This window comes from Peromyscus eremicus, chromosome 1 (assembly GCF_949786415.1).
Source record: "Peromyscus eremicus chromosome 1, PerEre_H2_v1, whole genome shotgun sequence".
In the NCBI taxonomy this organism is placed as follows: Eukaryota; Metazoa; Chordata; class Mammalia; order Rodentia; family Cricetidae; genus Peromyscus; species Peromyscus eremicus.
In genome coordinates, this window is record NC_081416.1 from 81,436,943 (window position 1) to 81,464,878 (window position 27,936).

At 51.2% G+C, this 27,936-nt stretch overlaps 1 protein-coding gene across 4 annotated transcripts; it reads right to left on the minus strand.

The window, feature by feature from the left end:
• Positions 1-27,892, minus strand: Polr3e (RNA polymerase III subunit E). 4 transcript variants are annotated; one of them, XM_059267615.1, is made up of 22 exons: positions 27,414-27,629; positions 27,072-27,255; positions 23,088-23,159; positions 21,632-21,682; positions 18,491-18,568; positions 17,609-17,724; positions 17,156-17,238; positions 14,281-14,388; positions 13,938-13,987; positions 12,934-13,053; positions 11,918-12,003; positions 11,587-11,631; positions 11,415-11,506; positions 10,307-10,427; positions 7,546-7,627; positions 6,192-6,251; positions 5,948-6,105; positions 5,413-5,474; positions 4,363-4,886; positions 2,504-2,581; positions 1,272-1,397; positions 1-341 (listed from the first exon to the last, which is right to left on the minus strand). In XM_059267615.1, the coding sequence occupies exons 3-22, from the start codon at positions 23,121-23,123 to the stop codon at positions 285-287; spliced, it is 2,133 nt and encodes a 710-aa protein (XP_059123598.1). In that variant the 5' UTR covers positions 23,124-23,159; positions 27,072-27,255; positions 27,414-27,629; the 3' UTR covers positions 1-284. The 4 variants fall into 4 exon arrangements, with proteins under 4 accessions (XP_059123598.1, XP_059123604.1, XP_059123580.1 ...); XM_059267621.1 differs by lacking the exons at positions 27,072-27,255; positions 27,414-27,629 and adding an exon at positions 27,744-27,892 and having other exon boundaries at positions 13,938-13,984; XM_059267597.1 differs by lacking the exons at positions 27,072-27,255; positions 27,414-27,629 and adding an exon at positions 27,744-27,892.
• Between the last annotated feature and the right edge of the window lie 44 nt (positions 27,893-27,936).

Below are 27,936 nucleotides of genomic sequence, written 5' to 3' on the forward strand. Positions count from 1 at the left end.
TCAGTGTACACTCTCTTTATTATGAGAATGAAACCAAATAAGCAAAATACATTAGGAATTTCAAACTGCACTGCAAAGGCGGCCGGCTGGTCTCTGCTGGGAGCGGTCTCACTTACGCTGACCCTGCCACTGGCCGAGTATGAGCCCTCTGTCCTCTGGGCCAGGCAGTGCTGCAGGCCACGAGGTGGGCAGATCCTCTTGCCGTCTTGAGGCAGGTCGAGACTACTGGCTCTGCCATCCTTCCCTGGGCTTGGATTCGTTGAGTTAGTGGTTTGCTGCTACTGTCAAGATTGTACTGTCCCCTTAAGGTACCACATGCCACCGTAGCTTACACAACAGTCCTAAAAATCAAGAGAACAGGTTAAGGGCCGACTTTAGCAGCAAAGATAGGTATTACTCACACAATCTGGTTTACAATGAATGGATGAAATACAAATAGTACATCAAAAAGCCTAAGTATGCTGCTGTGGTGGCTGCTGGTCCCTAGAGGGTTCTGAGACACCATTCCTCAGGGATATTTTAAGAGATATTATAAAACAGATATGTTTTATAGACAGAAAACAAATACTTTTCAAGTTGACTTAATAAGGCATATCACCTACATAACTAAGATAATAGGGAAAGTGTTGGTGGCTTTCTGTGCTCAATCCTACAAATGTACCACAGTTCAGAAAAGCATTCCAAATATTTTCATTAACCAAACAGTACTCCTTTTTTTTTTTTTTTTTTTTAACTTGGTTTTCAAGACAGGGTTTCTCTGTGTAGTTTTGGTGCCTGTCCTGGATCTCTCTGTGTAGACCAGGCTGGCCTCGAACTCAGAGAGATCCGCCTGGCTCTGCCTCCCAAGTGCTGGGATTAAAGGCGTGTGCCACCACTGCCCGGCCTTTTTTTTGTTTGGTTTTTAAACTCCTTTTTAAATTAAAAACAAAATGGATTGTACTGAAAGTTGTACAAGATTCACCAGAGGCAGGATTTTAGTTTAAACCTGTCTTTCCCTGGATGAAGATGACACCCACCTCCCCACAACCACTCCATTCCAAACTCTACTGTGTGAAAAGGTTCACTCTCTTGCCAATATACCAATATCATTACCAGATAGTGGCCATCAGATTGGTAGGGGCTGGGGAAAGAGCAGTCCTGATTTACTATGCATGGAGCAAGAATAAGGTACCAGACATGAGTTCTTTCCACACACAAGAGCATCCTTAAAAAGACAGGTCAGAGCCCAAACCTAGATGCTCTGGGTGGGGTCATGTGCATAAGGGACATACCTTTAGCACTTTATCCACGTCCTGTTTGCTTAGCTCTTCTCCACACTCCTGAGTCAGCCGAGACTGGATCATGTTCCGGCGTACTCGGTAATTTTTGGAAAATATTTCAAGCAAAACCTGTCGGTGCTTTAATAGGACAAACAATGTGTTAGTATCAGAACTATCCCCAGACAACAGACCCAAATGAAGGCCCTAACCCCACCCTGCAGTGTCTAGCAAGCCTGGCACCTTCGTCACTGCTCCAGACTGCCCTAAAGGAACTCGGATGAGCAGTCTGGACATACAGGAATGAAGCAGGCAGAAGGAGCCAGCTTAAAGTGGGTGGGGGTAAGGTGTCCAAATTGGTTCAAAGTCTTGACAAATAAGCCTAACACTGAATCCAGGAAACTAGAAAATGCATTATATTCTTAAAGAGAAATAGCATGAAGGATAGATGAGATCTTCTCCAAAGTATAGTTTTAAATGAAAAAATACTGGCAGGTGTGGTGACTCACACCTACAATCCCTGCTGAGGAAGGAGGATCAATATGAGTTCAAGGCCAGTCTGGGCTAGAGTGAAAAACCTGTCTCAAAAAATGGGAAAAGATAGCATCCAGTATATTTAATATCTCACATTTCTGTAAGGATAGGAAAAGGTAAAGAAATGTATCAGCCTACAGGATTCTCTAAGAACCCCACTGTCTAGTGGAATAAAGAATTCAGAATGCACTGTCTCAGCTAAATGGCACTTCTGCTTAAACAAACAAAAGAACAACTATGGAGTCCAGGCAAGTCCGTGATTTAAAAGCACCCAGACCTCAGCTCCCAGACCTGCACAACACAAACACAGGAGACCTGGTGCCCTCTCTGCCAGAGGCTGGCTGAAGAAAATAAGCCACAGTCCAGGGCCGAGAGAGCTAATAAGAAAGCCTTTTGATTCTTGTTGTCAGGGGCCACTGCAAACCGACTCTGGACATGGTTTACAGGCCTGCCTGGCATGTCTATCCCCATGGAAGCTCTACAGAAATCACATAGTGAGGCCAAAAGGTGATTCTGTTCTGATGCAGCAGACCCCCAAGTTCAGGTTCAAACCACTGGTAGGTACACCCTGCCTGTCTTGGCGGGTGTAAAGTGGTTGGAGAACTTGAGGTCTTCAAGGACATGCCAGTGGCCAATTCCTAAAGGCCTCAACCTTCCAGGACTCCCTCTCTTGAGAAAGAAAGATGATAAAAACAAACAAAAGAGGCACTCACCTGGTCACTCATGTCTCCAGACTCCCAGAGGGCAAAAACCTTCTGCTCGTCCGGAGAAGCAGCAGTCTGTGGGGGAAACTGGCCCAAGCATGACTTGGTCATTTTCTGCCTTGTATAAACCCACTGCCCGGCTCACTTCACCCCACCTAGTCTGCAGCCCAATCCTAGGAAAGTGTGCTCCAAGCCTAGGTCCTCCCATTCAATGGCTCTGGTGATAGAGAGGACTCTGAGATGCCTGTACCAACAGGTATCCGGGATGGCATTAGTGGAATGCTGCCCTGAGGTGTCCACCTGGGCTTACATTCTAACGCTCCCTTTCCTATCACTCCTTAGGGCTTCTGGTCAGCTCTTTACCACAAGGGCAGCATAACAAGTGTGGCTCAAGCCAGATCTTGACAGACTCCCAAGCCTTTCATGCCACTAGCTTTGGGGGTCACCACAAGAAAGGAGGTGAGCGAAGAGGCCAGCATCGTGGGCTCCAGTCCACCCTACACCTGACACAGGACTTGACGTGATCTCACCTGACAAAGGGAAGGAAAGCAAGCAGCACTGAGCTGTTGCCCTGCCCATTTGCCAAAAGGAAAAGCAAGTTCAGAGCCATTTACTCGCTGTCTACAGCTGCTCAGCTCACAGTAGCCAACCACAAGTTAAACTTGAGTCTGTAAGTCTACTCGCTTTCCCTAAGCCTCATTTCCGCTGTATGAAAATCAGAACGCAGACTGATTCAAGGCCTTTTTGTCTTGGACATGCTATGAATATGGTCCCTGGGTCAAAGCGCTCCGGACAGGGCTTGAGGTGTCCTCTAGATGCCAGCACTTCCAAGAGGAAGGAGCATGGCCAGAGCAGCTTCTAGGGTGGGCAGGGAAGAGCACCATATCCACAGCAGATCCCTCACCCTCTGTCCATGCAGATGGCCTAGGCAACCTCACTACCACCTGTACACAGAAAAGTAGGCCTGCGGAAAACTGGCCCACTTGCTAGGTAGCCAGGGACCCAATCCCAGCACCTTCTAAAGCAGACCTCAGAAAGGAGGCTCTGCCAGCAGAGACCACAGGGCCTCTTGTCCTGCTCCTTACACACAGAGCCAAGGGCCTTGGACCAAACCTCCTAGGCCACAGGTGCTTATGAGCTTGGCGCTGCACATGGCATACATACCCCCTTTAAGAGCCAGCACAGCCCTCCTCTCCATCCCACCCCACTGCTTCCCAGGCTGGGCAGAGCCTAGCAGAGCCCTGTGACAGCCTCTCAGGCCATACCAGGCACTCCTTTCCAGAGAAGGGCAATGGTCTCCTGCTCCCGCTCTGGAGCCCACTCCACGGGCAGGAAAGGACTGAGGCAGAAGTGGATCATTCCACCACCACCATGCCTAGTGCCAGAAATGTGCAGAGGCCAGAGCGTATACGGTCAACTGGCCCACAGCCAGGAAGTCACCAAGCCCCAGGCTGTAGGGAAGTGCTCAGCTCATCTCTGTGAAAGCAGAACAGATAGAGCCTCCATACTAAGGTTCAAATTCCAGCCATACCACTCACAGCCTTGGGACCAAGTATCAACCAGGTAGAGGACTTAGGTTTACTGAGGCCCTGGTATATTGGTTAGGGTTCTTAGATGCCTTTCTTTCCTATGGTAGAAAAACAACACACCCACTTCAGATGAGGACAGGGAGCCCCGAAGGCTCACACAGCCATCCGAGAAGCATAGCATGCACCCCAGCCACATGCAGCCAGCTGGGGCTGTTGACAAGGCGCACAGGTGTCTATGCTTCTTGAGCTCTGAGAAGGCATGTGCAGACTGCCCAGCTGGCCTCCTGAAGGGTTCTGAGTGACTGTCTGCCTGTCCTGGCAGGCCCAGGCTTTACTTACAGGCACCAGTATCTGCTTGCAGCCAGCGGCCAGCACCGTATCCTGTAGCATGCGGTCTGAGATGCCGCTGAAGAGTGTGTGGCCCGGGGGCAGGCCTGCCAGGTGCAGGTTGAAGAGGCGCTTGAGTTCGCTCAGCGTGAGCACAAACTGTCTCTGAAAGGTGGCTTCCACAAAAGCCTTCAGTTCCCGGGCCACGGGGTTGCTGGCACAGCCTGGTATTGGGTGCCCATTTAGGCTGTCCCCACCCACTGCCCGCCCGGCAGGCAGCCCATTGGCCAACTTGGTGCTGAGGCAGCTGCTGGGTGCAGTGTCCATGGGTTCCTCCTCCTCAGCCTCCAGTTCTTCCCCATCTACTTCCTCCTCGCTCAGGGGTTCCTCCTTGATCTGCACGCTGGGCAGGACTGTAGCTGCCCGCATCTCTTCCTTCCGTCGCTGCAGCTCACGCTCCAGGAAGGCATGGTTCTGCTGGGCCTTGGTTTTGGCTGTCTGGACCCGCTGTTCCCCAGAGACCAGCCCAGCAGGCCCTGTGTGGAGAGGCAGGATGGCTCAGGAGGGCACAGGTCCCGGGCAGACAAAGCATGGAAACGGAGGCCAAGCAGGGAACACAAGACAGCCTCTGAAGCAAGGCACCAAGGCTGTCTTCTGCTCTTCCTTGCTGAGGTGGAGCCTGGCTACCTAATACTGAGGGACGATATCAAGCTGGGCACACCAGAATTGGAGCCCTGCTGAGTACCTGCCAGCAGCTCTGTCACACAACCTGCTGAGCGAACAGGTCTCAGAATCCACTCTGCCCTCAAAGACACAGTCCTTCCCAGGTGGGGGTGGGGACTGCTGAGGCTGTCCTCTGGACAGGCATTAGGGCTAACCTGGTAGTGTGTGTGTGTGTGTGTGGGGGGGGGGGGGGGGATGGTTATGGAGGTACAAGCGAGGACAGCACAGAAAATGTCAACTGTGAGAATCACACGGCCCTTCTCTGGGCCTGATCCCTGAAAAGGACCCCTCTTGGGCCAGGGACCAAGCTGGGAGCTTACCCAGCCTGAAACCACACACCTGATTGTCCATCCGGCTTCTTTGGCATGGTTTCTTTTACGAGATTATAGACTTTTTCTAATCTGAAAAAGAGAACAAACCCAGTAAACTCTAACCTCTATGTTATACTGCCTGCCTCGCCATAGGAACAAGCTCCCAAGCCCAGGAAACTGAGTCACCGAAACACCATGCACACGGACAGGGTTTAGCCAGGCCTTTTCTCCTCCAAGCCCTCTGGTTGCACACATGCCCCTAGCCAGAGCCCAGAGCCAGTGTGAGGAGAGTGACCGTCCTTTCCTCTGGACTACATGCCTTTCTCCTTTCTAGCCCCTCAGCACAGCAGCTCTGACAAGCAGGGGTGCGGCTGCCATCAGCTCTGTGCTGGGGGGACTTGGGGTCATTTCACGATATCCTATTTTGTGGAAAGCAGTCAAGAAGTGCACAGAGCCCTGCCCCAGTGTCTCCTACTGCCCAGATCCAACCCAACTGTGCTGTTCCCAGGAGGAAGGGCCAGGGCCACCTGCTACACCTTTCACACTACCCAACAAGCCCTTACTTGGCCTGGATGCCCGACCACAGCATGTGCTGCCGCTGGACCACATCTGGATGCTTCTTGATGAACTCCAGGTCATAAGGCAGTAAGAACTCCCAGCCTTTGTTGATCCTCACTACAGCCATGTGCTCCAGAAAGTCCTTCACATCCTCAGCGCAGAGCTGGGGTGGGGAGGAGTGTGAGGCATGGCCAGCCCCCCCCCCCCCCCAACAAGCCCTGGGCTAGGGTCATCAAGAACCCCACTTACTTTGGTCACTGCTGCCACCTCCTTCCTCACCACCCATCGGCTCTGTGTGAACTTCCACATCTGAGGAAGAAAAGCATCATGTTCGAGGACGCAGCAACAGTCCTGTAAGAGGCCTGAGCCTGGGCGCCAGGCCAGAATGGGGCTCCTGATCTACTCTTACTCTTCTTAGTGTGTGCCTGGGGCTACAGCCTCTTAACCTAAGCCACCTTACAGATGTGCTCTCTCCTTCAGGATGGCTGGGCCACCCCATTCCATTCCAAACCAAGTGTTCAGGGGACAGAGCCTTGCTTATCTGGTTCACTACTGCATCCCCAGGGCCTCCTGAGAAGAGTGTCATGGGAATTCGGCAACAGGGTGCTGCCCTGTGCACGGCAACATTCCACTGTGGCAGCTCCTGATAGTTGGCATGGCTTCCCAGAGGCTCAGGCTCCCTACGACCCTCTCATTGCCTACTCAGCTGTCATGTCCTGAACTACTTCACAGGAGTACTCAGGGGAGGTGAGAGTCAATGACTGAAAGCCAAGAGGAAAGGATGACTGGTGGTCATCTACAGCAACACATCTTACACAGACCCAGCAGGCTCCGACACAATGGTATGTGTCCATCAATAGCAAAGGGCACCTGTGCATGAGTGAACAGGGCCAGGTGGGAGCAGCATTCCCATGTCTCAGATCAAACCTACTGCTGAGCTCCCTCAACACTAACTTCCCCCCAAAGCTAATGTCTAATCAGAAGAGCAAACACAGCTGTCTTCAAACAGTCTAAGGGCTGGTTCCTTTCATGACAGGTTTGTGCATGAGCACAAGGGCCATCGTGGACAGACCTAAGCAGCCACATTCAGCAATTCAAAGTGTAAATGCCAAGGTTTAGGGGGCAGTGCACACTCCAGAGACATGAGCTTGAGACCTTGGGAGGGACTTAAGCTCTGGGTATGAACAGGGCAGAGAGGAAGGAGGGATGAGCTAGCTCAGAAGTCACAAACTTCAGACATGTAGTAATAAAGAAGTGCCAGACTATGGTAGAAGGGAACTACTGGGCCCATCCAAAGTAGGTGCTGGGCAGGGCTATGGACCCAATGCTGCCAGACTGTCACATCACTCATGGCAACTGAAAACCTGATGGCAAAATCCTCACTTAAGTCTGCAACCAACGTGAGCTTTGTAATACACCACTCAACCACATGAGCACCACCCATGGGATCCAGAGCCCTCGGGAATGACAGCAGGGAGAACGGATCACCTTGTGGAGCCCCACATTGTGGCTTGCTCACAATGACCTCCCTGCCAGAGCTCATCACCTGCTCTGGATTCCATCCCTCCACTCCCAGCCCTGTGGCCAGAGCCTAGATACTCACAACAAAGTCTCGGCCTCTGCAGAGCACCTCAGCGGGCATACCACTGTGAGGGCTGGAAGAATCCTTGGGATACAGGATGTCACTGAAAAATCAAGCAGAGACAGCTGGTCAGTCCCGTCTGTAGTCCGACCACCACCACAGCCAACTTTAGAAGCCCAGCGCTCACAGTCCAAGCCAGTCCAGGTCACATCCTTTCTCAGGCAACAGGCTGGAGTCTGCAGCCCTCCTCCTGGGCCCAGGAAGACATGTGGGAAAGAGCAACTCTTCCCAACTCACCGTATCACACACTGGCCCAACCCCAAGGAGGAGTTAGGGGCTCAAAGACACACAAGCTTGGGACCTCCCGGAGCCCAGACTCTTGAGAAGACCCAGATCCCACAGGTTAAATGTTTGTGGTTTTACGAGAAACTAGTGCCAAAGCAAGCTGCAAGGCCTCCCCTGTCTGCCTAAAGGGGTATGTGTTAGCTGTCAAGATACCTGACTGCCCTGGAGCATGAGAGAAGGGAGACTGTACCCAGGGCCTCGGCACACAAGGCAGTCCCACAACCTGACTCCCCACCCTACCTCTAGCCACAGCCCCAGGCCAGCTTTTATGGCTCCCCTGCTGGAGGCCCTCCCCTCATACCTGCCGACTCATGCTCCAAGGTTAAGCTCCGTGGGCACAGACCTGGCAAAGTGTTCTTGGCTGCCACACAGAGAAAGGACCCACTGTGAACTGAACCTACTCAGGCACATGTTGTGGACCCCTGTGCTTTGAGGATAGAGAGAGACACTGAATGGTGTAGCACACAGCACAGAACACACAAATAAGACATGTCTGAATCAAAGTGAGTTTTTTTTTAATCTCACATAGACACAAAGAGATCTGGCTGGAAGGATCATAACCATATACACCTCTCAACACCTGAGAGAAAGCTTTAAAGGAGCCCAAACTGATAAGACAGGCCATCTTGGAACAGGTAAGCCTCCCAAGGACACAGCAGTGCAGGCAGAGCTCACATTCAAAACCAGCTCTGGGCCTCTTGGTCAATGTCTTGAGAGAGAGAGTGTGTGTGTGTGTGTGTGTGTGTGTGTGTGTGTGTGTGTGTGAGAGAGAGAGAGAGAGAGAGAGAGAGAGAGAGAGAGAGAGAGATTCAATAGCCTTTCCTGGCTTCTACTTGTTCACAGTCTAAATACAAATAGTATTCACCCTCACATTTAACAAGCAATGTGCCATGATAAAACTCTTCCATAAAGAAAACTGGGTAACCCAACAGCAAGGTCTGTCTATTTTCCATGGAAGAGCACCACCATGTGGCAGTAAGAGGAATAAACTTTACCATCAGGATGAGATTAGGGCAAAGAAAATATTTTGAATTTTAAAGCTATTTACATTTCACATGATTCACTTCACATTACACTGTTCAAAGGGTGGGCTTTGTTAATGTATTTACTATAACATCATTTATTCTAATTAAAGTACGAATTACCAGAGTTGGCTTGGCATGTTCCAGGCATCTCACCGGGGGATAAGAGAACAGATTATGTCTACTCCCTTAGAACTGATGGTCTGATGGAAGACTCAGGAGAAAAAAAGCCACTGAGAACACTGAGCCACAAAGTCATGACCTATGAACCCCCTGGCCACGTACAAAGGAAGCCACACTTAGACACTTCTTAATGCAACAGTGGAAAGCCAAAACAAAGAGAAATGCTTCAAAGCAACCAGAGGGAAGCAAAGACTACCAGCGAAGAACAAGACTTAGGCTGACAGGTAACTCTTCAGTAACAACTAACATGAGGAGACCACAACGATGGACGTCAGGCTGGGGAGATGGCGCAGAGGACAGAGCACCTGCTGCACGAGCACGTGGACCACAGTGAGATCCTCGGAGCTCACACAGAGCCAGGCAGGGCCAGAAAGAGGATGGCTCCGCAGTTAGGATCATGTACTGTTCGAGCAGAGCGCCTGCGCTTGTTGCCCAGTATTCACATCAGGTGGCTGTTGTACAACCACCTGTAACTCCACCTCGGGGATCCGACTCCTCTGGCCTCCAAGGGCACCTGCGCTCACCTACAACTACCCACACACACACACACACACACAACTAAGGGCAGCCACCTATAACCTCAGCACTTGGGAGACACAGATCCTCATGGCACGCTCGCTGGCTAGCTAAACCAACAAGGATGGGGAACTCCAGGTTCAGCAAGAGGTCGGTCCTGCCTCCCAATAAATAAAGTGGAGAGCAATCGAGAAAGACACCTGACATCAACACTGGGCCTATGCCCACACATGAACACATATATGTATGCATACCACATACACAGAGAATCATAGCAATGAATGAAGGGAGAATAATCACCAACTTAAAAACTGAGGAAAGCGATTACTTGCAGATCTGCATTAAACGCTATAGCACTCTTTAGGCAGACTGAAGTTATCCCAGATGAGAGCCCAGATGTACACAGGAATGAAGATATCATGCAAGGCAGACATGTGAGTAAGCCTAAGAACACTAGAAAAAGTCTTGTGGGCCCGAAAATACAAACAGAATACAAGATTTTGAACAGTCTTGGAAGAGAGTAAAAGACAATTATGTATAGCTGTGCTATCAGATACATGCCCAAACTGTAGGGAACAAATAGTCAAGAGACTAACCTCCAAATTAGGATGAAAAAAAAAAAAAAACAGAAACAGAGTCCTGGAAAACATAAAATGCAACTAGGCAGAACAACATCAATAACACAATTATATTCAGACTGCAAGCAAGCAGCTTACCTTTTCACCACCCAGTTCCCTTGAACTAACATCGCCACCTTCTGGATTCCACGCAGAACAGCCACAGAGTCCACGGAGGGGCCCAGGAGGCTCATGAGATTGGCAAAAGGCATGACTTTCACTGAGGTGGACAGACAAAGGAACAAGTCACTGGTCAAGTGCAGAGAGGCCTGGCCCTTCTATCTTCCCACCAAGTGTTTGAAGAGCACCAAGCCCCAGTTCCCCTAACTCCCAGGAATGTGAGGAGTAAGGACAGCACCAACAGTAATCAGAGCTGGTGGAGGACTGTACGCCAGGCCTGTGTCTCTCACAGAACAAGCCTGAGGATCTACATGGAAACTAAGGAGTGCAGAGAAGATTCTATCACTACTAGGCCCAAAAAGAGTTGAAAACTGCCCCACATTCAGCTCGTTGGAAAAGGTAGAGCCAGGATTTAAACCCAGACCAACTGTGATGCCTCAGGGAGGCCCACAGGATGGGTGGAAGTGGTATGGTAGGGCAGGGCATAGGACAGCATGGAGCTGTCTCATCCCCTTCCAGGCCTAAAGGCTTTACAATGGCTTCTCAGAGGAGCCCAGAGCTTGGGACTCAGCCCCCAAAGGCTCTGTGCCTTTGTCTAAGAGAAAAAAGAGCTAGTCCTTAATGTGTAGAGCCCAGTGAGGCACCAAGACCAAGTACTACTTCACATCCTATGTAAGACTGTGCTCAGCCCCACCAGTGTCCAGGAACCACATAGTCTTTTAAAGACAGACCAAAGCTCAGGCCAATCTCAAAAAAGTCAGGGGGACTTTTTTCAGCTCAAAAGTCCCCCTGAAGGGCCAGTCCCACCTGGGTGACCTGACACAGTGGTGCACTATCTGATCTGCACATCCAAGAATGGAGCTGAGCCAGGCGGTGGTGGCGCACACCTTTAGTCCCAGCACTTGGGAGGCAGAGCCAGGTGGATCTCTGTGAGTTCGAGGCCAGCCTGGTCTAAAGAGTGAGTTCCAGGACAGCCAGGACTGTTTCACAGAGAAACCCTGTCTCAAAAACTAAAAAATATAAAAGAATGGAGCTGCCAAGCTGGAGAGACTCAAGAGGAGCAGGGGCTGCTGACTATGGCACTCACCATTCTTCATCAGGACCTTAATCTGGTCAGCCAGGGGCAATGTACGCAGCTGGGCCATGGACAAAACATTGCTGGGAGCCACTGGCTTGCCTCTGTTAGAAACAGGGGTGAACAGTTAGAGGAGACCAGTGAGAGATAGTGGGAAATACTGTGGGGGACAGCCCTTACTCACTTCTCCTCCTCCGGGCTGGGTGGCATGAGCATCATGAGGTATTCGCTGTAAGGGGTGGGAGTGGAGGGGTGTCAGAGGCTTTGTGGACTCTGACTCACCCCTGAATGTGAGCACAGACCACAACCAGGTTTGAAACTTGGGGAGGTGTAAGCAGAGGTCCATCCTCCCCATCCCCAATAGTCCCCAGCTCCTAGACAACAGCCCTACAGAACACGAGGGTCAACTATCCCAGGCCACCCTCCTGGGACCTCTCCAGGGCAATGTCCCTCCTTCACCCTGCCCACACAGGTAAGAGGTAATGGAGCCTCTAGCCAGCACCAGCCAGTCCCACCTGGGTGACTTGACAAGCTCTGTGTTCTCCACCCCACTGGATCCCTGGTACAGCAGGTACTGGCGCTCATGCTCAGAGCGGCTATCCTGTGGGGAAAAGGCAGGACAGATCACCCGCAACTCCAGCCACTCACTGCCCTGTCCAAGGCCAGACACAGGTCCCCTCTGTGTCCTGAGCACAGCACCCACGAAGCCTCTGCAGTGTGGTCTCAACTATCTACCCCCTGGCTTTAGGACCCCAGCCCTAGCTCCTTCTATAGGGCAGAAACACCAGTAAGGACTAGAAGCAAGCTAGCATTCACCAAACACTGCCATGTGCCAGGCTTTGAACCAATGCTCACTCACAGTAACTAACTCTACAAGGCTCTTACTATTCTTGTTTCACAGACAAGAAAACTGAGACTCAGAAAGGGAAGGCAATTTCCCCAAGGCCACACAGGAAAAAGCTGTAGTGTATCTGTTAAGTCTGACCCTGAATCTAAGGCTCGCCCCATACTAATCTCTTCCTGGAAGGTTTCAGTTGGTCCTTCCCCCACAGATCAGGGAGTTCTAGTCCAGGCACCTGGGAGCTCATGTCCAGTTGCCTCCTTTACCCAGGCAGCATCAGGTAGTAGGTTTTAAAGCCCTGAAAACTGAATATATTAAATCGTTCTGGATAGGTAGGCAATAACCTCAGAGTATGTGACAGCAGATTCTCCAGCGCGACCTCAGATGAAGTATCTAGTCTGCAATCAGCATTCATGATGGTGTGTACAAAACCAACCAAACACCAGCCCCATTTCATGCACAGCTTAGGGGGCTAAAATCCTTAAACTGTAACAGTGGATCTCTGCTTCCCACTCTATGACACCTGCTAAGTGGGATGTGAACAAAATGCAAACTGCTCACAGGACCTCCACGCTGTCTATGGTATGGCCAAGTGGTCCCTACACACTGAAACTAAAGGTGTGAAGCTAAAGGTGAGACCAGCAGCTTCCAGGCACCAGGACTCTTCCCCCAGGTCCTGCCCTGGCTCACCCTCATGCCATAGTAGTGCAGGTGGACCCAAGGTTCCTCTGCATGCTTCTTCTGCAGGAACTCATACGACTGCACACGGCGCTGGCGGGCCTGCTCTGACTCTGGCCGTGAGAACCGCACCTGTGGAGAGGGGAAGGGTCATACCCTCAGATCTGTGGCCCCCACAGCTCTTGCCAGACCACACACACACACACACACACACACACACACACTTTGTAGCACTTGCATTCCATCTCTCTCTTCACTTTTGAAATTCAGTCTGTGAGCTGCCAATGCAAGCAGAGTGGTCTTTGTCATGCTTCTACCGACCCTGGCCAGGCTGGAATTCCAGCTGGGCCACAGGGTACCTACCACAGCATACCTTTTCAGATGAGGGTGTTCCAAGAGGTTTTAAAGGCCACCCAACAAGCTGCTGAGAACAGGACAAGCCTCTGAGGCTTAAGCACTCTGCCACATCACTTCAGGAGAGGACAGTCCACCAAAACGTGTAAACTCTATAGCCATTTCCAGGCCAGCTGCAGCATCTTCGTGCAGCATTTTTCTTTCAAAGCTCACTGTAAACTACATGTACTAAGTAATGCATAAATAGGAGGAACCTCATAATCATGAGTGAAAAGCCAACACACTTCTAAATCTTTCAAAATCAAAGTTAGCACGCTAACCACTCTTCTGTACCCATCAAAAAGGCACAATCACAAAGGTAATTAACATGGGACTTCGTGAGCCTGTGTGGCTTCATGGGGCTCCTGGGCTACACCTCCCTGTTCCTAGGCAATGCCTGCCACACCCCAGGATCCCAGCTATTACACAGAACAAGGCCATTCGTTTTAGAACAGGAGTCAGGCTGGGCAGCGGGTAGGTTACTCCCTCCAGGCAGCAGACCGGGCTCAACGATACTCTGTAGCTGTTATTCTCAAGGCTGGGAGTCCTTTCTGCTCAGACCCTGCAGCTCTTCCTGTCTTTGGTCATCTATGCTGCTCCCTCCTGCCCAGGCCGGAGCTCACCGTGATCTGCTTAACGTCCTCTTCTGCCTCGTCCTGAGAAGAGTCCCCTGCTGCAAAGCAAGCCGTCAGTACAGCCTCTGCTAGGTCTGCTCATTCCCCACACCACCCTCCCCACTGGAAGGCCAAGGTCGGGGGCTGTGGCTTTTGGGCAGTGGTCTTAACTAGGGCAGTTTAACCCTCAGGCAATGTCTGGCAACCTGTGTGGACATGTTTTAGCTGTCCCAGATGTGGAGTTAGGGGCATTTAGTAGGTAGAAGCCTGGGATGCCAGTAATCACCCCACAATCTGGCCATTTTCTTATGCCCAAGTTGACCCACCCAGACCACAGAGTCAGTCGGCTCACCCTCATTGGCTGCCTCCCTCTCTCGGTGTTTGGCATCTGCCTTATCCAAGTAGGAGAAGCTGGGCCGAAGCTGTAGGATGCCATGCAAAGGTGTCAGGTGGAGTTCACCTGGCAAAGGAAGAAGGGCTTGAACCTGCCCCTATGAACTGACATACCCAGCTTACTCAAAGGAATCACCAAGTCCCCCAAGGCCTACACCCACTGCCAAACCACCAATCCCCCTCCAGCCCCAATCTAGCCTCTTCAGGAATACCAGGCCAGGAGCTACTTCCAGCTCTTATATGATCCTGCCAGGCACAGCAAGCACACCCCAGAGCTGGAGCCTAACTCTGCCCAGACACCTCCTGCAGACTCACCTCCTACACTCCCCAGAGCCGGAGCCTAACTGCCCAGACACCTCCTGGAGACTCACCTCCTACACTCCCCAGAGCCGGAGCCTAACTGCTCAGACACCTCCTGCAGACTCACCTCCTACACTCCCCAGCACTCATGTCAGGTCTCCTCTCCTCACCCCTGCTGCTCCTCTAGACACAACGAACAACTCGCCCTCCCTCCCCTCTGCCACACTGCTGTTGCCAGAAGCCCTACTGGAGTCCGTCAGAGGACAGTCTGGTCTCTAACTATGATCTGTCTCTGGCTGTAGCAATCAGAGCTTCCAGGGCTGGAGAGACGGCTCAGTGGTTAAGAGCACCTGGTACTCTCAAAGAGGACCCAGTTCTGATTCCCAGCACCCACATGGGAGCAGACAACCATCTGTAACCCCAATTCCAGGGGATCCAATGACCTCTTCTGCCCTCCTCAGGCACCAGGCATGCACACGATGCACATATACACATGCAGACAAAACATTCACACATATAAATCTAAGAAAAAAAATTTTAAAGAAATGTAGCTTCAAAGAGATACTGCCTTGAGGACAGGACATAGTAGCTATGGGCCATTACTTGTTTTTTTGTTTTTGTTTTTCTGGTTTTTTGAAACAGGGTTTCTCTGTGGAGCCCTGGCTGTTCTAGAACTTGCTCTGTAGACCACACTGTTCCCAAACTCAGAGATCTACCTGCCTCTGCCACCCTAAAGGCGTGTGTCACCACCATCCAGCTAAGGAAAAGACTTTGTTTTTTGGTTTTTCAAGACAGGGTTTCTCTGTGTAACAGCCTTAAGCTGTCCTGAACTCACTCTGTAGACCAAACTGGCCTCGAACTCACAAAGATCTGCCTGCCTCTATCTCCTGAGGACTCAGATTAAAGGTGTGTGCCACCTGGAACTCGACTTTTGAACATTTCCTCTGTACTCAGATCCATGTCACTTGCTGCTCTGCAAACTCCAAATGCTGAATGAAGTGAGCATCTGACAGATGTGCTAATGGGTTGACACACCCTAGACATTCGCCCATTTGAAGCACACAACTTGACCTAGGTTAACAGTCTCAGAACTGTGGCAACTTTAGCACATTTTCATCACTCCAAACCAGCCTGTCCCTCCCCACATCTCCCTCCCTCTGCCCCGGGAACCACCAGTTCATAAAATGGATCATGTGGTGTGATGGCTAGTTCTGTCAACCTGACAGTCTAGAAACACCTAGAAAAAGTCTCAGTGAGGGCCGTCTAGACTAAGTCAGTCAGCGGGCACATCTGTGGGGCTTTGTCTGACTATGGGGAAGACCCCCACTGTGGGTGGGACTACTCCAACGGGCGGGGATCTTGGACTGGAGTGGAGAGAGCAAGCTGAGCACTAGCATGTGTGCATTCACTCACTGCTCTCATCTTGACTGTGGATGTAAAGTCATTACTTCTGGCTGCTTTGACCTCCCACAATGACCGTCTGTAACTTGGAATTGTGAGTCAAATAAACCTTTTCTCCTCTAAGTTGCTTTTGTCAGGGTGTTTTATCACAGCAACAGGAAAGAAAACTAAAACATGTAAGTATGCAGTCTTTATTGATCTCATTGATTGATTGATTGACTGATAGAGATAAGGTCTCTTTACATAGCCCTGATTATCCTGGAACTTACTATGTAGACCAGGCTAGCCTAGAATTCAGAGATCCACCTTCATCTGCCTCCCAAGCACTAGGATTAAAGGTGTGCCGAGATTAAAAGTATGCACCATGCCTGGCCATTTGTAGTCTTTTTTTTTTTTCTTTTTAAATATTTTATGTGCATTGGTGTTCTGCCTGGGTGTATCATCTGCATGAGGGTGTCAGGTCTTCTGGAACTGGAGTTACAGACACTGTGAGCTGCCATGTGTGAGCTAGGAATTGAACCCGGTTCCCTGGAAGAGCAGCCAGTGCTCTTAACTGCTGAGCCATCTCTCCAGCCCCATTTGTAGTCTTTTGAGCCTGGTTTCTTTCATGATTTTATAAGGTTCACCCTTGCAGAAGCACACATACATTAGGGATCACTCCTTCACACAAGCAGATATGGTTGTCCCATGGATATGCCACATTTTGTTCATGCAAGCATCACTTAATGGGCTTTGGGTTGTTTCCATTCTTTAGCTCTCATGAATAAAGGCCCTATGGACATATGTGGACATATTCTCATTCGTCCTCAGCAGATGCTGCCTATGAATAGGATTGCTGGGTTCTAAGTACCCTGTACTTAAAAGGACAAAATTCTGCCACCTGTCCCCAGTACTATGCTATGTTGTCTATGTGTTCCCAGGTCCAATGCTATCAAGTTGGGAGTGCTCCGCAAAGTTCCCTTTGCAGTGCTATGACTGCATAGTTTGACATTTCCACACTGCCTTGATCCTGCATGGTTTGGTGTTCAGCAGAGGCCAAGACCACACATAAGGCTAAGGAGAACTAGGCTGGGTGAGGTCCCCAGGCCCAGGCCACCTTGTGCTCTCCCCAGGGTATAGCCAGACCCAGGTACCTTGCCTGTAGAGTGCAGCTGCATAACGGGCCGTGTTGCTGGTGGTCTGGGAGGAGCAGAAGGTCTGCTTGTCCATCAGCTTCCTGGGAGCACAAGGAGAACTAGTGTGAAGGGCTAGGACGCTCCAGAGAAGCTAGCCAACCCCATTCCACCCCAACATCCTCCGAGGTACACCAGCTAGGGCTAAGGGATGAGAAAACTCATAGCTTCGTCTGTACGCCAGGAGATGAAGAATGGACAAGAGCTCCAGAGGCCAGTTTCCCTCACAGCCAGAAGCACCTGGCAGGACAGGCCAACTTGGGAGGGAGGGTCTACAACACTCTTGGTTAAAGGTAGAGACCTGACATGATGGGGATCCCAGGGAAAGAGCGGAAAGGGCCCGGTGCCTCTGAGGCCTCTAGAGACTCCTCTTTAACCTCTACCTGCAGTGGAACCCTAGGGGCAGGAACTCACGAGGAATACGTGCTAGTCTCATCAGCACAGGCACCATCCACGTTCAATGCAATCTGCTCCCCTTTGCTGCGGCAGTAGTTGGGATTCAGAGTGTCGATGGCCATCTCAAGCTCTACCTGGAGGTACAAAGTACCACCCTACTCAGAAGGTGCAATGGCACAACTCCCAGGAACACTCCCAGCCAGGTCCCTACCCAGAAGCAAGACTGACCAGTGTCCCTCCCACTGGGCCCCTGGGTCACCAATGAAATTTCCAACAGAAACGTCACAATGTGTTTTAGGAGTAGAGGCACAGTCATGTTTGTCCCCTATTCAGAATGAGATTTTTTGTTTGTTTGTTTTTTGAGACAAGGCTTCTCTGTGTAGTTTTAGTGCCTGTCCTGGATCTCACTCTGTAGACCAGGCTGGCCTCGAACTCATAGAGATCCGCCTGCCTCTGCCTCCCGAGTGCTGGGATTAAAGCTGTGTGCCACCACTGGCTGGCAGGATGAGAAATTCTGAAACTAAGACGTCATCTCTCCGTGACTAGAGATTGAGACAGATGGGAAAGTTGTCTCAGCTTCTCCTTGTCCCCTGACCCCATCCTGTACAGGTACAGGATCTTCCTCTATCCAGCCTGCTTTAAGCTCACCCCTGCCCACACCTCAGCACCCAGGCTTCCCCAGCCTACCTTTCAACCTACCCTGAGCCTGATTCTGCCAGGGCTGCCTCTCTTTTCTGGAAAGGCTCTCCTCCCTCAGCTTTCAAGACCCCAACACTGCTGTTACACTAATCCCTCCACCGCTCCTTCTCAGGGCTCCCAGTCCCGAAGTATCTGTCTTCTTGCCTCCCCAACCCCCATTTACCCTCTGCACCCCACTTCTTTCTCGGAGGGTAGCCCCACCTTCTGCTGCTTGGGCTTGATCTTGGCTGAGAGATGTGGAATGTCATCGTAGGTCATCGAAGCTGGACGCACGGGGTACTAGAGACAGAAAGGCACCCATCAGTCCACCCTGCCCAACACAAACGGAGCAGGCGCTAAGGGTTCCAGTGACTCATCAGTAGCCATTCCCATTCAAAGTACTCCCACTTCACCAGAGACCAGCGCACCCAGGCCCCTATCTGCTCTTCCAAGAGGTACCTACAGCTTTCACCTGCAGTCTGATTCACACTGGGTCTCTTGAGCCTCCGGCTGCTAGACAACTTTAGGATGTCTTTGTCTTTCAAGGGGCATGGCTGAGTCCCTTAGACCCTGAAGCTCTAAAGCAGAGCTGTGGGAATTTAGAGCAGTGGGGGCCCAAGGACACACTGGCACTCTGAAGGCCAAGAGGGAAAACTGGCCTAAGAATGCTAGAGGCTCATCTGGACATCGGATACAGAAATTTGTGACTCCATTCTCTCTCCTCAACAATGTGTCGGTACTTTCCACATACATCCTCTGGAGAGGGGTCAGGGAAGTGGGTCCCTCCCATGTGTGTTACTTTTATGTAAATGGCTTGCTTGTACTCTAGGCCTCTTCTAAAATCCTAGTCCTGGCTCTGAACATACAGTGCCTTTTGCAGAGTCCCCCACAGAAATACTTTCCCTCTCTCCTCTCCCATGAAAACTGCTGAATCCCATTGTCCCCCGAATCCTAGCTCAAGCCACCAATGCCTAGTATACAGCAGCAGTGACCTTGAGAGATGCAGCAGCCTGGGCTGAAGCTCAACTTTCGGGACCGCTTCAGGTCAGCTACAGTCTGCCTAGGAAGTAAGTAGTCACTTCCTAAAAACTGCTCCGTAGTAACACCAATGCTATTCCTGCTTCCAGCTGAAGCAGGGCTAAGCTTTGGTGGGAGGAACAGTCTGGAGCACAAGTGCTCTAGGTAGAGCCCTTGGAAGAGCAGCACTAGGTGAGATGTGCCCTCCTGCGACAGCTCACAAAGCCACTGATGTGCCTGTGCTGAGACCAGAGCTCTAACCTCGTCTCCTCCAGGCTGAGGGCGTTAGTAGTGAGCTACAGGTCTGGGCCACAGTGCCGACTCTGCCACTGACCCCCGCGTTCTCCCTCCCAAAGCAGCAGCCAGAGCAGCAGCAGCAGCAGAGCCCAGCACACAGTGGACACACATGGATCCACTGTCAGAGACTCGCAGTCAGTCAAGGATGCAGTAGCCCTGGGGAATGGACAGCCTCTTCTCTGCACTGGCGTGGGACACTGCTGCCGCCCCTGCCACTTGCCCCAGGCCCTGGAGCGCTCAGGAGCCCCCAACTCTTCTGTACAACACAGAATCCAAGTGCTTCTAATAACCATCTTCTACTGAGAATGTAAAATGGTATAAGACAGTCCAACGGGTCCAACTTTTGAAAAGTTAAATGCAGTATGATCCAGCCATTCTACTCCTAGATGTACACAGGAGGTGAAAACACAGGTTCACACGAAAACACCCACACAGACATCTAGAGCATTATTCAGTACAGCAGCCAAGTGTAGACAACCCAAGTGCCCATCAACTGATGAATGGACGGACAAAACGTACTGCATCTGCAATGGACAGCTGTGTGTTTGGCTGCATGTGCATGTGGAGGCCGGAGGACAAACCTCAGGTATCAGTCCTCACGAGCCATTCACTTTGGGTTTTTTTTTTAAACAGGGTCTCTCACTGTGGTGGTTTGAAGGAAGATGGCCCCCAAAGGGAGTGGCACTATTAGGAGGTGTGGCCTTGTTGGAGGAAGTGTGTCACTGTAGGGGCAGGCTTTGAGGTCTCTTTTGCTCAAGCTTCCCTCAGTGTGACATTCAGTTGACTCCCTGTTGCCTGTATGATGTAGCACTCTCCGCTCCAGCACCACATCTGCCTGCACACGGCCATGCTCCCCACCATGATGATAGACTGAACCTCTGAACTGTAAGTGAGCCACCCCAACTGAATGTTTTCCTTTATAAGAGTTGCTGTGGTCATGGTGTCTCTTCACAGCAATAAAAACTCAAACTAAGACACTCACTTAGTAGGTCAGGCTGGCCGGCCAGTGAGCCCCAGGTTACCCACCAGTCTCTGCCTCCCCAGTACTGGGATTACAACCACACACAACCACATACAACCACACCCCATCACACCCAGCTTTTGAGGCGGGTTCTGGGGACCAAACTCAGTCCTCATATTTGCACAGCAAGTACTTCACTGACAGAGCCACCTCTCCAGCCCCACAGAGATATTCTTTAGCCATAAAAACGAAACACTGATCCAGGCTAAAACATGAACGGGCTCTACATAAAAAGGCTGGTACTAAACCCACATGCTATTTCTTCTACATGAGAACTCCCAAACAGGCAAATCCATAGAAACAAAGGTAAGGGTTGCCTAGGGCTCAAAGTGAGAGTGGAGTCTGTGCTGAGGACTGACTAAACCCAGGAGATCTTTCAGAGGGACAAAATGTACTACAATAGGTTGTGGTGCTGGCTGCACAGCCCCCAAACAGGTTCAAGTCTTGAGCATGGTTCACTTAAATGTGCGAAGTATGGTGTATGATCCGTACTCCAGTAAAGCTAATGTAAAAGCACAGTAGCTACCATCACAGCATTATTATGGGATCGAGTTAACTTAGGAAAGCAGTGCTGGAACACAGTAGGTGCTCCATCATGCCAGCCACAGCAGGGAAGGACAGCGAAAGGCTAACAACTGGGGCACACAGGGGACAGGCCCAAGGCCTGCACATGGCCATGAAGATGCTCTGGAAGTGTCCTTGGGCTCCGCCCAGCAGCGGTGGCCCCTGTCAGCACTAACTCTTCCCTAGGCGGTGTCCTGAACAGCTCAATGTGGATCACTCAACCCTCACAGAATCTCAACAAGGCAGGCAGTGAGGCTAGCAGGATACTGAGGCACAGGGGCTGGAAGCTGAGTCTTGACGGTGCTAGAACTGGCTGGTCTGGTCCAGCACCCCAGCTGCTCACTCTGCATCCTGTGTGTTGTCCTGCTTGCCCATCTTAGTAGGTAAGCTCTGCCATGCCTCTGCCCAACTCCACCACTCCCTCAACATTGGCTTTCCCCTTTACCTGCAAGTCCCATCATTACCTGAAACAGATACAGCTTCTCTGCCAGACTTTTGGCCAAGTATACGTCGATCTGGGAACAAAGGGAGAAGACTTAGCCAGGACACTTAAACCAGGCCCAGGCACAGAAAGGACCAATGGCTCACAGAGGCAGCTTAGGGAAGAGAAAAAAGCTCAGCTCATACTAAAAACAGAGGTAAGCAGGCCAGGCCTCAAAGCCAGGCACATCTAGAACTCCCTCTTAACAGCTACCAGGACCTAAGACAAGAGCCTGCTCAGCCCCTACCTAAGGTCACTCTAACCTGGAAAGAGTACACATGCCTGGGCACCAAGATTGGGATGCCCCCAAAGGCAGGGAAAGTGCTTTTTGGAAATGAGGGGCGGGGTGTCCCTCTACCTACTTGTGTTTCTTCTCTCTGCTTTCCCTACCTTGCCACTCTGGCACCTGTGAGTCACCCTGTTTTAAGAAGGTCTGCAAGGCCCTGTGTGACCTGCCTGATGCTGAATACCCCACACTCCTGACTGCCAGGTCCTGCACACAAACTGTGTTCACTCCTGCCCATGGGCCTTTGCACACACGCTTTCCTCTACCTGGAATGTCCTTCATATGGCAACAAACCCATCCTCCTTAGGGACTCAGTGGAGCAACCACTTGAGCAGAAGCTGCCCAGGGTGCCTGGCTGCAGAGGGGGCTCCCTCTGTGCTATCTCCAATTCCCTCTATGGTAACTTGGTTTCTTTGGTATAACTATAGCTTAAGTGCATTTAAATAACTCAAATCTAAAAACTTAGTATCCCACAAAAGAGGAACCAGCCTGCCTGTCTAGGGATGGGCTCCTGGCCTGTGCCCTTCAGACTTGGTGGGTTCCAGATACACCTAAGGAGGCCAGGGGCAAAAACAGTCATGTTTTCGCATTTGCTTCCCAAAAATCTAGGGCTTGGGCTAGGAGGATTCTGAGGGGTAAGCATAATAACGAACAACTCTGTCTTTCTGCAGGAGTCTGGAAACCTGAAGCCCCACAGTTTAGATTCTGAGACTCCTTGCCTGTCTCCTCCATAGGCCAGAGGCTGCCTGGAGACAAGGACACAGCCCGGTTGCTATTATGTCATGCCCCTGGTACACAGTGAATGGAGTGAAGAACTGCTGAATGACAATTTGGTAAGCCCACATGTGGGAGCCACCAAGCTGTTTTCAATCACTCGCATCTGTTCAGTGTCAAGTCCTGCAGCTGGCTTTGCAGAGTGGGACAGACAGACAGACAGCTAACAAGCTGAAATCTAGGCACATTGAGTGAGGTCTCAAAATTAGGGGCGGGTCATGGCCCTGAAGGAAAAGTCAGCCACATAGGAATCTAGGTGACAAAGAGGCAGCAAGGTCTAGGGTCCCTAGACTGGCCTATAGACATGTAGAAGGGTCTTGGTCCTGCAGAAAAACAGACCCATGGCCTGTGGTCCAATAAAGTTGAGAGCAGCAGTTACCTCCTGTATGACTGGGTCATCTTCTTCATTGGCCATACTAGGGAGAGCCTCCCACACAGTCCTCAACTCGATCTGCAAAGACAGCAAGAGACCTGGGCAATCAGCAAGCCGTTCAATCAACCTTTCTGAGGCACCTATTCCTCCACAGGTTCAGGGAAGGGGAGCCCAAGACCAAGACATAACCTCCTTTCTGTGCTCTGGTGGAGGCAGCAGGGAGGAGGGAGGCAAAAGCCAGCAAAGGGTACAAGCAGGTAGACCCAAGCCAATACATGGCAACTACATCTCTGGGGAAAATCGGGCAGTTTTACAGGCTTCTTGCCCACTCAAAAAGAACTCCCAGCCAGGCCTGAGGAAGCTGGCAGTCCACAGCCATAGTTGAAACACCGGAGTCCGGAGGGTCCTATGACACGAAGGCCAGCTGACACATGATCCTTAGACTTTCCAGGGGTCTCTTCAGACAGCTGACTGTCAAGACTCTCATCCTAAGCCCAGTGAGAAGATTTTCTGTGCTTTGGTGTCAAAATGACCCTCTTTGAACATTTTTCCCTCAGGTTTACGAGGCAATAAGGCTCTGAATGGTGTGACTGTCCCCATCTTACAAAAAAGAGACGGAATTCAGAGACAGGTTACAGGGGCTTACCCAAAGTCACACCACATCAAGACAACACTGGAGTTCAAACCCAGGCCTTGGGATCTGGGTGACAGTTCTGAATGGGGAAATTCAGTGGAGGGTAGGACCCTCCAGTTGAGGGGCACGTGCGTGTGCTTAAAAGATGGAAGGAACAGAAGCCTGACAACCCAGAGAAGAGGGAGTCTGGGCCAAGGAGACGGAAAGGGACACCCCAGGCTCCCAGCTCGTCTGCACCCAGGGCACAGGTGCTCCTGGCTAAGAGAAGAGCTGAGCACCCACAGACTCCAGCTGTTCCTGCCCTCCCTCCTGGGTAAGAGCACCTCAACTTTATCCATCTCACATCTGAATGATTTAAAACTTAAAAAGATACTAGGTGTGCCAGTGAATGACTGTGATCCCAGCACTTGGGAGGTGGAGGCAGGAGAATCTTTACTTCAAGGTCAACCTCAGCTACATGAAGAGTTGGTGGCAAGTCTGGGCTTTTTGAGATACCCTGTCTCAAAAAACCAAAGACTGAGCTGGGCATTTGGGATGCAGAGGCAGGAGGAGCTCTGTGAGTTCAAGGCCAGCCTGGTGAGTTCCAGGCCAGCTAGAGCCATACAGTAAGACTCTGTTTCAAAAAAAAAAAAAAAAAAAAAAAACTTAAACAATCACAAAGATTTAAAGGTCCACAAGCAGTTCCTTCAGTCCAGGGTTCAGGGCCATCTAATGCCCATGAAATTCACTTGTTGCAGACACGGCCCACACTTGGAGTGCCCGGGCACCAACACTTGCCCCATCCTTGGCATCTCCCTTCCTCTCCCTTCACACTAGCTAATCCTGTTGGGTCTGCCTTCAAAGAAGACCAGAACCTGACCTTCTGGGCCACACCTCAATCTAGCCAGTTCAGCCTCCTGGCTGATTTCCTGGGTCCTTCCTGCCCAACAATCACTGTTCAACTCTCAGATGGTGTCACTCTGAGTGATGCCTCCCAGTGTCCCCCATCTTCTTCTGAGAGTCTTCACCCTTCCAGTGAACCTCAACATACCTCAACCCTTTACCTTAGGCCCCATTCCCCACCACCTCTGATCATCCTGTCCCTTCCCAATCCATCTGAGAGCCAAACTCTAGGCTCCTCCCTGTGGCCTTTCAGGGTTTTGTTCAAATGTCACCTCATTTCTAAAGTGGAGTCTGTCCCTACTTTTCAAAGCTGCAAACGCGCCCCCCCCCCCCCAACTCCTTTCCTTTCTCTGGCCTCCATAGCACGTTATCACCATGGGACAGTTTATGCTGTATCTGTCTTTCCTGCCATCAAGCTATAAGCTATACACAGACAGTCTACTTTGTGCCTTGCTGTACCCCTGCTCCCTAGAACTCAGCAGGTATGGTTTAGCCTCTTGGCACCTGAAAATGTGGACTGCAAAGATCCTGTGGAGCAGGGAGCTCCAGCAGGATTCTGAGCAAAGGAGGAGCTGGGATGGGGAAAGAGATAGCTGGTAGGAAATGGGCCATCACAACAGATCGGGACATGGGGGATGGGGGTGGGCAGAAGGTCTGAACCATCTAAGCAAAGTTCCATGTAGCTGCCACTGTGCATCTGCACTAGCTGCCAAGTGTCACGGGTATGTGTTAAACAAGACCTGCCCTACAGGCAGCTGTACTTGGTGGCCAACTGAAACAGGACTTCAGGGGAAATAAGGAAACACAGCACATGCAAACAGAGGCTGTGGCCTAAGGTAGTCTTAAGTCCTCGTTATTCTTTCATGGCTAAGATTCTGCACAGCCCTGGCCCATCAGGCAGGATCAGGTGCCCTTTCGGCTGGATGACAGAGGCTTCTCCCTCTGGACACCACACCTGACTGGGTTACCTGCAAAGGTCATCACCTCTTGTTAGCCTTCCAGCCAACAGGATCCAATTCAAAGCTTTCAAAGGTTCAGCCTATGACCAACAATAATCTTTTCCCATCAATGATGCAGAAGATATAAGTGTCACAGCTGAAATCGTGTAACATGATTGTTACACGCCACAGTGATGTAGTCCATTTTTGCCTAGGCAAATAAAAAATGCTGGAGGCAAGACCCCCCAAGCCATTTTACATCACTCACTAATGAATCCTGACCTGCGATCTTCATAGTCAACAATCCAACAAGCCTCCTGAGCCAGCTGTGGTAGCCCATGCCTGTAATACCAGCACTAAGGAGGCTGAGGGAGAAAGTTAAGTTTGAGGCTTATCTTTCTTATCCTGGGCTATCATATAGCAAGGCCTCATCTGAAAAAAATTAACAGACACAAACCAAACAAAAAAGCTTCCCTAAGGCCACTCTTTCCTATCTCCAATCCTCCAGAGACTGTCAGTCTCTGTGATAACTACTCACATTGTTGTCTTCTCCCAACCTTTCAATGCCTCGTAAAACAAAACCCAAACTCCCTTCCACGGGCCTCTAAGTCTTACATGATCTTGCCCCTGTCTCCACATAACCAGCTCCTCAGCGCCTAGTGATTTACTGCTGAGCCTCCAACAGGCCAAGCACCCTGAGGACCTCTGCACAAGAATCCCAGGTCATATCCAGGATGCTCACTTTCCTTAGATATAACCACTGCCACTCCCTCCAGGACTAGACAGGTTTCCTGAAAACCCAACTTGAACAGCTGCTTCGAACCCCTTCCAACATCAGCACAATTCCTTATTTCCTGAACGGCCCTAACGTGCAACTTCTCCATCTGCTGCTCAGGTGTTGGCTGTCCTCTGCACTAGACTTTAAACTCCACGAAGGCTTCTCTAGGTTTCAGATTCCTCAACCATTGAGCGGACATAATAATTATACTTCATCGTTGTTATGGGGTCATTGCTTTTAAAATAAAAAATTCATAGTTCTTCTCCTAAACCCTAATGCTGTCTGGCACCAATATAGTACCAAAAAATATTTAATCTTCTCATTAGCTGTGCAAATCAAAATTTATAGTGCCCAACTTAGAAAGGATTTGCCCAAGGGCCCAGCCCCAGGGAACTGTATAATTAAGAAATCTGTCTAGCTGATGTCAAAGAGCCTTGACTTTATTCTTAGCCACTATGCTGCACACATCTTCGATAAAAGGCAGTATGGTATAGTGGGTAAGAGGTTGGACTCCCGAGCGAAACCTTACAGGTTCAAGTCCCACCTCTGCAATGTACCAGCTGATTAAAGGCATGGATTGCATAACCTTGGGTCCTTTCCTATTTTCATCCCTAATCCTGCAATAAAAAAAAAAAAAGCACCAGCTTCAAAGGGAAAAGTGGAACCTATAGGAAAGGCTGTTGCTACGTGGCAACACGTTTTCTTCCAATATAAGATGGAACGAAGACAACCACAAATGAAAGAAGCAGGAGTGTCACCTCTCTGACTCTCTTTAAACCTTGTGACAGGAATCATATTATCCCCATTTCACAGATAAAGATAAGATCTTATCTTTCTTTTCGCTCCGAAACCCAGCAATTCTAAAGGCGCAATTACAGGACGAGCTGGTACAAGCATCGCGGTGACTGAAGGGTCCCCGGGTCCGCGCAGCAGTCGCCGACTCTGCTTAAGCACAGATCAATGAATGAGGCGACCCGGGCCCGGCAGGACCAGGAAAAGTTGACCCGGTTCAGCGAGGGCACAGACCCCCGCCCATGCAGGCGTCCCCGGCGTCCCATAGCTTTCTCCATGTCGCCGGTGCTCGGGCAGCCTTCCCATACCTCCGAGAGCCGCCACGCCACCGGGCACCAGTGCCCTCGCAGGTGCGGCTCCGGAGCCAGGCCCGGGCGGGGCAGCGCGGCCGAGGCCTGAGTCAGCGCGAGCCCCACGGTCGTCGCCTCCCCGACGTCCAGCCGTGCGGAGCGACCCGGGCCCGAGGGGGTGGGGGGAGCTGGGCGGTTGCCCGTGCGCCCCGCCCGGGTCCCGGGAGGCCGCGGCCCCTCGGCACGCAGCGGCGCGGGCCTCTCCGGCCTACTCGGCAGAGCGGCCCAGACCCCGTGCGAGTGCGACGGCTACGGCCGGAATCCCTATGCAGCCGAGTCGGCACTCACCTCTCCGCCAGGGCCGCGCGCGAGCGGCGGCAACGGCCCAGGGACCCGCGGCTGCAGAGACGGTGGCGGCCGGGTCTTCTATTAGGCAGCGGCCATGTTGCTGCTGGAGAAACTCCGGCGGACACGTGGGGGGAGCGGGGCCGGCCCTCGCGCTTCCTCTTACCCACAATGCCCCGCCCCGGCGCGCGCCGGC